Raw genomic sequence first — 13,059 nt, forward strand, 5'->3', positions numbered from 1 at the left:
GCTGGGGGGGGGGGGTTGGGGTGGCTTGTGACTTGCCTTGGTGCAGCCCACATAGTCTCCAGCCTCCACTGGTGCAACCCTCAGGGTGTGCAGCCCCTGACTGATTGGAAGGTGGACACAGCCCTGATCCAAATGAAAGGAAGTCATGCCACTAATGCCAGATTCAAGGAAACAAACCCTTGGTAGCCAACTCCTGCTTCACAAAAGAGCAAATGCGCAGAACCCTTGCTGTAGCACGACGTGTCATGCTCAGCAGATATGATTTTTGCAACATAGAAAAATTTGTTCAAGGTGACAATAAAACTCTCAAACTTAATTGCTGCCTAGGCAAATTTGGACTCAAGCCTACTGAGATAATAGGCTCATTAATTTTCCCATAATTAGTGATTAATGAAGAGCAAGTCACATAAGCCAACCCTTACCAATGACTGTATCAAGCAATGCAACCCAATACAGCCATTTACAAAAGTTTCTGAACAGCAGTTTTTTCAAGAAAGATCTTTTGGAGTTAGCTGGAGCTGATTGTGTAACATCTTTCTAGTATTCACAAAGGTAAAGGAGGAAAAAACTTTACCATCCTCTGGCCTTCCAAGGAACTTCCCTCTGAGTTTCTCCACCCCTGCATCTCAGGGTGAGGCAACTTTTCTAGGCCTCATGTGGCTCATCATTTTTTCAAGACAGCTCTGTTTGCAAATGCAATTTAAAATGATCAAGGCACTTGATGGAGATGGAAGGAACTGGAAGGCAGCTCTGTCACAGAAAATAACATTTTCCAGTGTCAGAGTAGAAAAGAATGATGAGTAAGAAGAAGGCTCTTGAAATAAATCTCAAGAGAAATGAATCTTCAAAAGTACAGGAGTGGCAGGTGTGTAAGAACTAGTTAAAGCCTACAGGAGCAATGGCAGAATAGGAAGACGGATATTTCATTAGTTCACAGGCTATATTGATCAATATTTCACTTGCATATATCCCCGTTTTAAAGCCATTACTCTTTGTCAACAGGTGCAATGCCTAGCAAACCACACGTTCATCAAAACAGATATAGAAAAATATGAAGCCTTGCACAGGCTATCACAAGGCAATTTCCTAGCTCTCAGGGTGAATAACATCCTGTTTATCAAAGGCCGATGCTTTTCAGCAGGATAGACTGCACCCAGGCTAGCTGAATTCACACCTGGAGAATGGAGAATTTGTATGAGCAGTGTCTTCCTTCTGCTGATGACTCTTGTTGCCACTTTTCTGATACCATAGATGCTGCATTTTAGCTCTGTGTGGACCATCAGGGGAAGGGAAGGAGAAACCATTTGCAATCTTCATGTGTACCTGCTCTGTATGAACTAATTATGTTCTTGGCTTATTTCCCTTATATAATATGGAGGAGGGTAATAATTAGAACCACATGAAACCCAGCAGTCTGCCATGACACACACTTTCTTTTCCACTGATCGGGATGATTCTCACTCTGCTCAAAGCTTTCCCGTGGCTTTCTCTGGGAGCTGCAAGCACACTTTGTATTCACATGGAGCAATAGATCACCTCAGATCTTCGAGACATAGGGCTTTACTTAAAAAAATTGGCAACAATTCAAAAAATGTGGCCAGAGCTTTGAATTAGTCATCAAAGCACAAACTGGGCAAATTGCAACTGAAGTTGAAGCCACGTGAAAGCATTTTTCACAGCTCAAAGCCTTGTGTAATAGAAACTACGGTAAAAGTTTGTCTTGAAGGAAAATTCCAGCACTTGGGTATAAAAAAATGATAAGTAAGAGGCCTTACTATCTGGAAAATAAGGGAATTGTCTATGGGGGTTTTTTTATTAATATTATGTGCACCTGTGCTTATTTAATATTGCCCTAGAAGCAAAAATCATGAGGTAAGTATCCTTTGTTGGACTTAGTTTGTAAAGTAATATTCTTTATTGGACTACATGGGATTAAATCAGAGGGGGCTATTGGGGGAGAACAAGCAGGAAAGGCAACAGTGTCACTAATAAGTTAATCTATGAAATTAGTCTATAAAGGTGCGTGTCTACCTGCCTTCTGATCGATAAGATGGAGCCAGAGAAAATACCAAATGTCCCTAAGGAAATAATGGGGAAGCTATTACCTGGGTAATGCCTCAGCTTAGTTACTCTGAGGCCAGCAAGATTTATTTTTCCCAATTCAAAACTAAAACATTGAAACTTTAAAGATTTTGACCTAGAGAAGGAGATAGGAGAGCAGGTAGCAGCAACTGAAAATGAGTCTCTGGCAGATGCACAGACAAGACGCATCTACATGGTCCAAGGGTAGGGAAATCTGGGTTTAGTGTTCAAAAAAAAAAAAGGCAAGGAAAGGATACAGCATACATAAGAAGCAGCAGTATAGTATGTTTGTGCCTCTCACCGGTCTCTCTGCTTGCTTTGTATCTTTGAAGAAGTTGTTTTCGAATCACTTAAACCAGTGCATGAGTTAGAGGCTCCTGGAGAAGAAGGGCTTATTATAGGTGGCAAACTCAGTTGTGGCTGCGGCGTTAGCGGGGGAGGTTAGCAGATAAAGGGAGGCAGCAGTGACAGGCCTAGCCCCAGTGTGGCTGCATGGCAGAATCCCATCCTTGGAGGCAGGTGAAAGCTAAGCCTGAACACTGTGCTCAAGCTGTAGGAATCTACAGGGGGTCTGAAAAGCAGCTGGCTCTGCAGCTCCAGTAACACCAGTGACGCATATGTACGTAACTGTTCACAGGAGAGAAACACTAGAAAGTTGTGAGCACAACAAAACTGTGTGCTCGCAAAAAGCACATTCTTTTGAATAGGAGAGAATTTTTTAAGATATTTGTCCCTTTTATCTGTACCATTTGTGTTTTTGGCAAGCCATTAGAATACTATGAATGCTTTGATAATCCTGTAATTTCTTCATGCCTCACATGGTTGTAGTCAGAGCTGTTGGTTACCATAGGACCAGTGATCCAATAGGGTTGATATCAGTAGGAGGGAGCAGAGGTCTCTTCTACATGAGGGGATCCTAATTACATATAGAATTTGGGCCACAACCCACAAAGGTTAAAGGACTCCAGTCAACTTCAGTGGGGCTTTGGATTAAGCACAATGGTACAGTGTAAATGGAGGCTGCGGGGGAGCAATTTTCCCTTTTTATCTTCGCATTTTTCATTGTGGTTATAACTGGAAGAATGCCTGCAAAATGGTGTTGTGCTTTTCCTGTTTATTCTTTCTTGATATCTTCAAATATCAGATTGGCTTTTCCTCCATTCTGCATCAATACTTTGTTTGCTTTTCTTCCCCGCTTATTGAATGCAAGCAGCATGTACAAAGCAGGGTGTTAAGGGTATTTCTTTACCAAAAAGTCTGTGCGACTTTTAATGTTACAGCCACTAGATGTCTCTGTTCTGGCATTTATACGCTTAAGCTTTTAACCTCTTGTTCTATCCATGCATGTCTTCTGGGGAAAGATTAAAGACCAGTACGACTTCTCTTAACAGCTTCCCTGAAACTCTTCTCTTTGACAAAAAAAGACATCAAATAATATTTATTTTATGTCATCCTTTAAATGAAGCCCAGAGAGCAGTGAAATTTGAGTGTCTTCTCTTCAGCTTCCCTAAGCAGCACCGTGGCACTCTTAAATATTCCAAGTTTTTAGAGACCATTTCAAAAGTCTGAGAAATGACCTCAAATATTGCTTCTGGGGGGTGGAGGGGAAGTAGATCTGAAAGTCAGCAGGAGTCATAATCCCAGGTTTGACAAATTTGGATGATGTTTAAAATTTGGATGATGTTTACAATTTTGGCATCCAAGCATCTGAATTTGATGGCTTGGATGCATCTCTCTAGATAAAAGCCAAATCTTGGAACTGAGCTGGCTGAATAAAACGTTCGTGGTAATGATGCAGTTCTTTGTGCTTCATTTACTTCCAGTCCATGCGCATTCATCTAATATGCTGCAGGTGGGCATGGTGAAGATCATACAACTTTATTTCTTGTGAAATCTCTGCTTCTGCCTGTACCTGACTAAAACATTCATCCTCGAATTGCTGGGATCATGAGGGATTGGGAGTTCTTTTGGTTGGATGTAAAGAACATCCGTGGGTGGCAGTAGGGAATACTTGTAATCAACATTTTTTTCATGCATGGAAGCTAGTCTATATAATAACTTTAAATAATGAGCTTGGTGAGTTCTGCTAATTGTCTGCTACACCTGAGTGTTTCTCTCAGTCCCTTCCCCTATGCTTTTCTTCACTTGCTATGTCTTGCTTCCTATAATCAGAGACCTAAGAATGTCTTCCGCTCAAAAGCTTGTTTAACTAACTATCCCAGCTACATAATTGGTTCAATAAAATATATAACCCTAAGAAGTCCTTGCCTTATGCAGCTATTGTTTCAAAAGTCAAAGCTAGCTGCCCACTAGTACTGCATTTCTAAAAGAGATCCTGGGTATCCTGCACCCTTCCATCATACAAGCTTTCAAAATGAAGTTGAGGATCTTATGGACATTAGTTATATTCCAGCTACTGTACATCAGAAGAGTAGCTAGGTCCTGTGTTTTGCAAGGTATGAACTAGGTGTGGAATAATGGGGAAAAAATAAGATTGAACTCCATTTGCAGAGGTACCAGTGTGTCTGAATAGACCCGAGTCATGGTGATGTGGATTACTGCCCCCTAGTGGACTCTAATGGGAAGCCGGCTAGGGGAAAATGGGAGACTGACAGAATTTAGGGATTCTTTGATTTAGTCAATTGATCATCCAGTTAATCAAATTTGTTGTTAAGAGAATTGTTAAAGAAATTGTGAGGAGAAACTTGAAACTCCCTATTCCTTGGGTTTACTATATTCAAGCTTTAGCCTAGGTGATGCAGAAAAAGGCCCGTGTTGCTGAGAGCCACAGAACTACAGAGTCTCTTAGCCATTTTTATGAAGCTTCCTCCCATTATGATCTCGTTCTTCAAGGAATTCCATATTTGGATTCAGAACAAACTTTGGCCTACACTTTTGTGAGATGGTTTCCAAAGAGCTGCCGCGAAAGATACTTGCTAAATATATCTGTGACCTTTCTGTCCTACTTTAAAATGCAAAAGCTTTAACAAGCCAATTCACTGTTTTATAGGAAAGTATTGACATGACAAGTTGGTACCTTGCATTGTACAATTTTTAAGTTATACAGCATTTGTAGAAATTAACAGCCATTGCCCACCATTAATTCAACAGAGCAGTGTTTCAAAATGTAAAGTAATAAGAGGTCATGGGCTGTCATGAGCAGATATGGTACATTAAAAATTGGCATCTCCCCAAGAATGTTTCTCTTTTGGATGTTATAGTCTCCAGAGAGGCTGGATCAGAAATGGTCTTGAATAAGCATTTTTAAAAGCATGTATTTTCCTGAAATGTTCATCATTTGGTGAACATTAAAGATCACAGAAGTACAGGGAGAAGTTTATGGTGGAAAAATTAATTTTTTTCAATTAAAAACAATGTAAGTAGCTTTGCATTGACAGGAATAAAGCATGAAGCTTTAATACAATTCAGAGCTACACGTCCCCAACCTTGAGGATGTTCACCTTAGGGTTGTTGTTTGGGCTGGTCTTTAGAAAATGCTTATGATTAGTGACAGATAATCTTCCAGCACGTTGACTGTTTTAGCGTTGGAATCATGGAGTTTAGAGGCTTCTCTGAATCTTTTGGCTTTGCAAAACTGGAGTAGAAATCCTGAAAATGAGCCTCTCTCATAGAATATTATGGTCACTCTTCCATTTTCCCAGGTAATGATGGGAGTTGGTTGAGGGGATTGAATCTGGTGAGAGGAGAGAATAGTAAACTTCTGAATGCATGCTTCACATGCCTGGGAATGAAGTTTGTAGAAGTTTACTGCATTTGCAGATAGAATGCAAAATCACATCCTAAATGTTTAAGCTGAAAGCATTTCAGGTTCCTTTAGGATCTGAATATTTTTCCTAGATAAACTTTAATCCTGAAGAAAACCACCGCTGTTCAGAAGAAAACCATCTGGTCTACGTAAGTGACCTTTTATTTTACAAATGATGGACAGTATTCTCAGTTGGTGTGAACTGGGCTAGTTCTGTTGGCTTCAGTGAAGTTATACCAGTTTATGCGAGGGCAGCCTCAAAATACGTTGGTCGTTAAATTTAGCAAAAATATCTATGCATCCAGTTTGTTCTTACAACACCAACATAAAACTTCTTCTTTTTTTCAAAAGTTCCAGTCCATTGTAGGTATGAATAATTAATTGGTACTTTTGTTTTCCTTATAGAAAGTATTATTCTCTGAGTTACAGGCACAGTTATATTAATAAACCAGACTCCCACTATCTCTGTTCTTTTTCCTCCAATATCCCTTGTGCTAGTTACTGTTAGTCACCCTACAAGTACACTAAATAGATCCAATTTAGTGATGTGCATCTGCAACTATAAAACATCTGTCAGAGAGCCAGGTTGTTGTTTTGCTAAACACTTGCTGTAACATTTAATGCTGCATTCTGCTCTAATATCTAATACTAAAACCTTGGATGTGAGCATCATCAGACAAAGTAACTGCATAACCTTATTGCTGTTATCTTTGTGCTTTGTTCTGTGTCCCACCGGGCAGTACTAATCATTGCTTGTAAGGTTACTGCTCTGCTTAAAACATAAGCTCTTCCTGGTGGGGGCTTCTCTCTGTTATGTCTGTGAACATTCATGAAACTCAATAATAATCAATCAGAGCAAAAATCAGATGCAGTCAGTTCCGTGACCGCTAAATGCGCTGCTTACCTCAGTGACAGCAAAACTCCTTTTTCCACATGGTACTACCTTGTACCACTTGTCATGTAGCACATCCATGAAGCCATGGGACTTGTACTGGCTTATCAGCTCAGATATATTTGAGGTCAGTGGAGAGTTTGGAGGAAGGCCAATCCCATATCCTAGGAGAAAATACAGTACACAGCTAGGTTTTTTTGTTTGGCTACTCAAGAGTAATTACTATAAACATATTCCCCTTAGGTAGTAGTATAGCACAGCTAGTGATCAGGCTTCCAAAAATCAGGTCCAACTCTTGTGTGCTTGCTCATGAACAGAATGAAGGGGCCCAAACACAAAGGAAATTTTGCAGTACATAATGGCATTTATTCTCTCTCAGCTATTCAGGGAAGGAAAGGCAGAAACTTCACACACATTATACAAAATTAGAGACCCAAAAAGTTCAATGTGATGATATCGCAACCTGCATGCATAGGTCCTCTGACTGGTTTTAGAAATACTACCTCTTTTCATGGGCAGATCTAATATTTTGAAAAGGAGGGTACAGATGGTGTGACACATTGTCACATAGAACAACACACAATGTTCTGCACTTAAACATAAGCTAGAAGCTTTACTAATATGCTAGGACTTTAGCACTATGTTTTTCAAGTTAAAATCAAAGCAAAAATAAATATATATGTATTAGAATGTGCACTAATTTGCTAGATTATATATAAAGTTTAAAAAAACCCACAACAAACTAGAGAAACGTAGGCTGCCAACAGATGTTTAGGGGCCACGCTCTAACTCATGGCACTTTATACATGGTGCCATGAGTTACAGCCCCCCTGACCCAATAGATGTTTACCTGTTGGTTCAGTGGGGTGCAAGCCTGGCTGCATGGGCCCTCCTGGCCAGCAGGTGGGGGCACTCCTTGGAGGCTGCTGCACCACCCCTCTCACTACCCCACCCCCCTAACTCTGGCTGTCAGTGGGAGAGGGCTGGGGAGTGGAAGGGAGCAGCATGCAAGTGCCAGCTGGGCTTTGCCTGATTGGAGCTGGAGTGGGGGATGGAACAAAGCCCCCTCACCTCACTGCCTCCGCCCCCCAGCTACTCTGGCTGGGGTATTGGGGGGAGCCAGGCTGGGCCTGTGAGACAAGGAAGGATCTATTCCACTCTGGCCAGAGCTGGGGGGGGCGGGGGGAGGGCAAAGATGAATTGGCTGCTGCTGTTGCCGCTGTCAAGAGGCCCAGGTGGAGGGAGGGAGCCCTGTCTCATCTCATGGGCCTGCCCCTGGCTTCCCCCCAATATCCAGGAGGGGGGAGTAGGGGGGAACTGCAAGGCAAGGGGGCTCCATTTCACTCAGATCCCCCCCACCCCCCAGCTCTGGCAATGGCAAAGCTGAGCCAGCAGCTGCTGCAGCTGCTCTTAAGGAGCTTGGATGGGGGTTGGGGGAAAGGAGCCCCCCTCACCTCACAGCCCCCCCAAAAGTGTGTTCCCTAAGTCTTTCTGTTCTGTAGCATCTTCACCTAATAACTGCTTTGACAAGGGTTAATTTTTCACACAATTGGCCACTTTAAAAGTGCTCTGCAGTTGTGCACATGTGTTATGTCATGGCTGTAGAGCACTTTTAGGGGCCTGATCATGCAAAAAAAAATGTAATTTGTGTAAGCATCCATAGTCTGGAGATAGCATTTCATTAATCCTGTAGTCATTATAGTTAAATGTACATCTTTCATTCAGATTTATAAAACAAAATATAGCCTTCCTGATTGTCTTGCCAGTGCCTCTAATACTTCACTGTCAGTCATTTCTACACGTGAGTTAATATTACCATACTTGAGTTAAAGTTTTTAGCTAGAGTTAAAAACAGTCTGCAAGTCTGTGCAATAGAAAAGAGGCATTACCAGGAATGGCTAACAAAAAGCAAAATTGGCAAAGAAAGGATAATTTGAATACTGAAACATGAAGACCAGTAAAAAGAAGAGAAGATCATTAACATCTGTGAAGCAAAGCGAGATTCACAGGAATCAAGTAGATTACAATGAACCATGAATTCTACTGAATCCCTCAGTGTTGCCTGAATAGAAATGCCACTGCCATTGCCAGGCAGATGGGTTTTTTTATATTTGGGCAGAACAAGAATAAAAGAGGAGGGGAGGGGAATGCAACTGTACCACAGCACCTCCCCTAGGTCCACCTCTGCCTGTTTTATGTATTCACTGCAGACCTGATTCTCACTAGGCCCTTTTACACCACTCTGGCAGTACAGAAGGACCTTGAATAGTGAGCTAATGATGCCTACTTTCAGGTATCTTTATAGTGTATCACAGTGGAAGTTGGCATTAGTAAAAAAGGGGACATAGCCCTATATATGTCTCGATTGGAAAGCATATATATCTCACAGGTGCATATTCTATTGTATATCAGTACTTGGTAAGCATGCTTTCCGTTAACACTGGCTGCGTCTACATGAGGCGCTGACTGCACAGTCATTATTGTGCAGTCATTTAGTACTTATGTAAGTACTGCAAGTACTAAATGACTGTGCAGTAACCAGAGTTACTGTGCAATATCGCTGCCAAATGGCTGTTTTGTGATGCTGACTGTGCGGTAGCTCAAGACTATTGCACAGTAGCATTGCATCATGCTTTCTGCCATGGAACACTACTGCACGTAGGCGCGGACACTGAGACTCTTTCACAATCCTTTGGCAGCATACAGGAACTTTAAAAGGACATAAATATAGTTTACATCCATTTCGCTATCTCTTTTTCTTGCTCTTTCAGGGTGCTGTAAAAGGGCCTTGGCATAAATGAAAATCAGGTTCTATGAGTACTGACTGCCACAATTAGAAAGCCAAAACCAAAACCTCATTTTTAGGGACAATGGGGAGGCTTAAGAAGCAAATTTTCACACTTAAAACATGTAGTTGCACATATTAAATGTGTCATCATATAAACAACTCCTAATCCACCAGTAGAAAGTTTGCTAGTTACTTTGTATCTACCATTTTGGCACATTTGGTTTTAGTTTGTCCACATCTGAAATAGGAGCCTGCTTTGACAAGGATTGTACCAAACCAGTTCAGGGACAAAGATGGAAGACATGAACTGAAAACTGGGAGGCAGATTGCGGCACCAGTGTCCTGCTACTTAGCAAAGGCAGGCAACCCTTTGGCATACACAGCTATGAGGTTAATAGTGTCTTTGCCTTTTTGTGTATTACAACTCAAATTTCTAAAAACTGCCTGTAGGCAGAAGACAGAGCATTGACTTGGACTTGAGAGACTTGAGTTTTATCTTTGGCTCTACTGTTGGTTTGTTGGGTGACCTTGGCCATTCAGTTCATCACTTTGTGGCTCAGTTTCCCCATTTTTTAAATGGGAATGTTGTCTCTATAAAGTTCTATTGTTGTAAGAGCTTATACATGATTGAGTTGATATTACTTTGTTCTCAAAGTGCTGCAGCTTCTATAGCAGAGCTCTATGAGAAAAAAAGACTGTCTTATTTTTCAATAATTTTTCTGGGGGAGAGAAGAATTGTTTATTACTCTTTAATCCAAAATAAAAATTATTCAGACTGGAAATACATGTATGGAAAAACAGAAAGTCCAGCACAAAGTAACATGTGTAATAATAGGTGATGTGTAGGGGGTGCACTCAGGTGCATGCATACCCCCTGAGTGTCACGGTGTACCCCTGCAAAAAGGTGCTGCGACACTGAGGGTGCTGCCTGCAAGTGGTTGCTGCTTGCCACCCCACCACTGACATGGCCGGCGGTGTCTGTGGGTGGTCCGCGATCCCCACTGGCCAACGTTGCTGGCAGCAGCTGTGGGTGGTTGCAAAAGCAGCGCAGTGGCAGTAAGCGGGGGAGCTCCCGCAGATGCCTCCTGTACTGTTGGCAGCTGTGGGTGGTTGCCGACCCTTGGTTGGTGCTCACCATCCCCCTCCCCCACTGCTGACAGTACCGGAGGCATCTGCGAGAGCTCTCTTGCTTACTGCCACCGCGCTCCCATTGCCACTGTGCCCCCTCAGCTGCCGGGGATGCACACTGTTCATGTGTGTAATCTATGTCAAAAGAAGAGCTATTGCATTTTTTTCCTGTGAATTATTTATTCACCAAGAGTATAATATTTGGATAGCTGAAACTTAACAAACTGAGGTTAAACTTGATGAAAAGTTTCAGTCCAAAAGAAAATGTTTTTAAAAAAAATAAAATTGTTTCAATGTTTCTGAAATGTGTTGTGTTTGGGCATTTGTAATCAAAGCAAAGGAACAAAGGACTTGTGGTACAATGCAAGAGGAGGAGGTGGTGGATCTGTTTTAAACTAATATCTCAGTAGTTAGGGCACTTGCTCAGAATGTGGAAGACCTAGATTCACATCTTCTGACTCAAGAAAATTGAATACACATGTCCTATGTCCAAGGAAGATGCCCTAACTCTCTCTCTGTCTGGCTCAGTGTTTAATTAAGTAGGTAAGTGAAATAGCTTCAGTGGAGAATAAAACTCCACTCCAGAATACTAGGCAGTCTGGTTGTTGGGGCACTTTTTTTTTCAAGTTGGCAAAGGTGTGGATTCAAGCCCACTCAGGCAAAGGAAGTAGCTAAACCCACACTCACCATCTGGATGAGTATCAGAATTACAGGGAAAAGGGGGGGTTGTGAATTTATCTCTGTATTTATTTTGTCCAAAGAAAAAACATTTTGTTTTACTTGAAACTTTTTTTTTTCAGTCCGCTTGGTTTTATTAAGAAAAGTTGAAAGAAAAGACTGGGACAGGTTGCAGCCATGTTGATCTGCAGGCAAAAGTAATCAGAACTCTTGGGGAGGTGATATTGTTTATTAGACCAACTGGATAGGTGCAAAAAAGGCTTTATTGTCAAGCTTTCGGGTACATACATCCTTCCTCAGGCATAGGAGAGTGCAAAGATTGTAAAATATCTCCCAGGTAGAAATGAAAATTCATATTCATACAGAAAAGACTATTTCAGGTTTAAAAATCACTAATTCATTCTATTCCACAACCGGATTTCCCAGTATATTGGAATTTTTTTTTATTGTCACTTTTTCAGTTTGATCACAGGAAAAAATCAGCTATGTACACAGGCTTAACTATACTTGTTTGGTTAAGTTTGATGCTACAGGAAAGTTTCCTAAAAGTTTTCTTTTTAACTTTAGAGGCTTTGAGGTTTGGCAAGCATGCAGATATATCAGTGGAACTAATCATTCTCAAATAGCAGCTCAATTCTGTTTAAATTTATGGGTTGATGGGCAAATCATTATAACCCATTCTGTCTGTGTGTGTTGTGGGGGAGTTGGGAAGAGGGAAAATGAATTGCTTTCCACTGAAGTAGTGTAGTATGAAATAGGAACAACCAACAGAAAGTGCAATAAGAAATTTTCAGCTGTAGCTTAAAGTTGCTGCCTTTTCTGCCCTTAGATGGAATAATTAATGTGGAACACCTGAATCTGAGTTTTGCCAGTTCTGGTAAAGGTCACTTTGCCTTAAAATATGGTGACAAGTTTGATTGTTTTTGGAAGGAAGTGGGGGAGAGGAAAGAGGGAAATCGTTTTGTTTGACCATCCATCAGAAAAGTGAATCCCAACATCTAATATGGCTGCTAACATGTTCTTCAGTGGTGAAGTCTATTGCTTACATCTTTCTGGCTGCCTTTGAAGCTTTGTGTCACTATTAATATACTGGGAAATCTGGTTGTTGAATAGAATGAAGTTGTGATTTTTAAATCAAGCTTTGGCTTTCATTGAAACTTTGCTTGAACTGAAATGATGGGAACCTATTTTGATGTGTGAGTGGAGTGAACTTGTGAAGCAGGGAGCACAAAGTGGGATCACTTGAGTTACCAACAGCTAGCTTGAGTAGAAACTGTTTCAGGAGCTAAGTTAGTTACACCCCTGGGAAAGATGCACAGAAAAACTCAAAATTATGTGTAGGAAAACTCACAATTAATTTTTTTTTATTTTTTATTACAGATTAAATATAACATTATTTGAACCTTCTTTAGAAATATATGCAGATACTTTGTATGGTTGGAGGGTGGGTGTAGGGTATGTGTGTGCATGGAGGGATTTGTGAAGGTGTGGGGGGGGATGTAGGTTTGTGGATGGGTATGGAATTTGTGGGGAAGTTGTGAAGGGGTGTGGGATTTGTGGGGGGGTGTGGGGTTTTGATGGGTGTGGGGTTTGTGAAGGGGTGTGGATGTGTATTGGAGGTTGTGGGGGGATTTGTGAAGGTGTAGGGGCATGGGTTTGGGGTTTGTGGACAGGTGTGGGGGTGTGGGTTTTGTGAGGGTGTTGTGAAGGGGGTGTGTGGGGGGG

The 13,059-nt window shown here is 41.5% G+C and overlaps 1 protein-coding gene across 1 annotated transcript in view; it reads right to left on the reverse strand.

Moving 5' to 3' along the window:
- GRIN3A (glutamate ionotropic receptor NMDA type subunit 3A) overlaps positions 1 to 13,059 on the reverse strand; it is a 160,988-nt gene that overhangs the window by 26,851 nt on the left and 121,078 nt on the right. The window contains exon 7 of the mRNA XM_019518201.1: positions 6,753 to 6,904. Within this exon, the coding sequence (XP_019373746.1) occupies positions 6,753 to 6,904 (152 nt within the window). The remainder of the gene's footprint in view (positions 1 to 6,752; positions 6,905 to 13,059) is intronic.

The sequence above is a fragment of the Gavialis gangeticus genome, unplaced genomic scaffold (assembly GCF_001723915.1).
Source record: "Gavialis gangeticus isolate Ggan-Ray unplaced genomic scaffold, GavGan_comp1, whole genome shotgun sequence".
Classification (NCBI taxonomy): domain Eukaryota; kingdom Metazoa; phylum Chordata; order Crocodylia; family Gavialidae; genus Gavialis; species Gavialis gangeticus.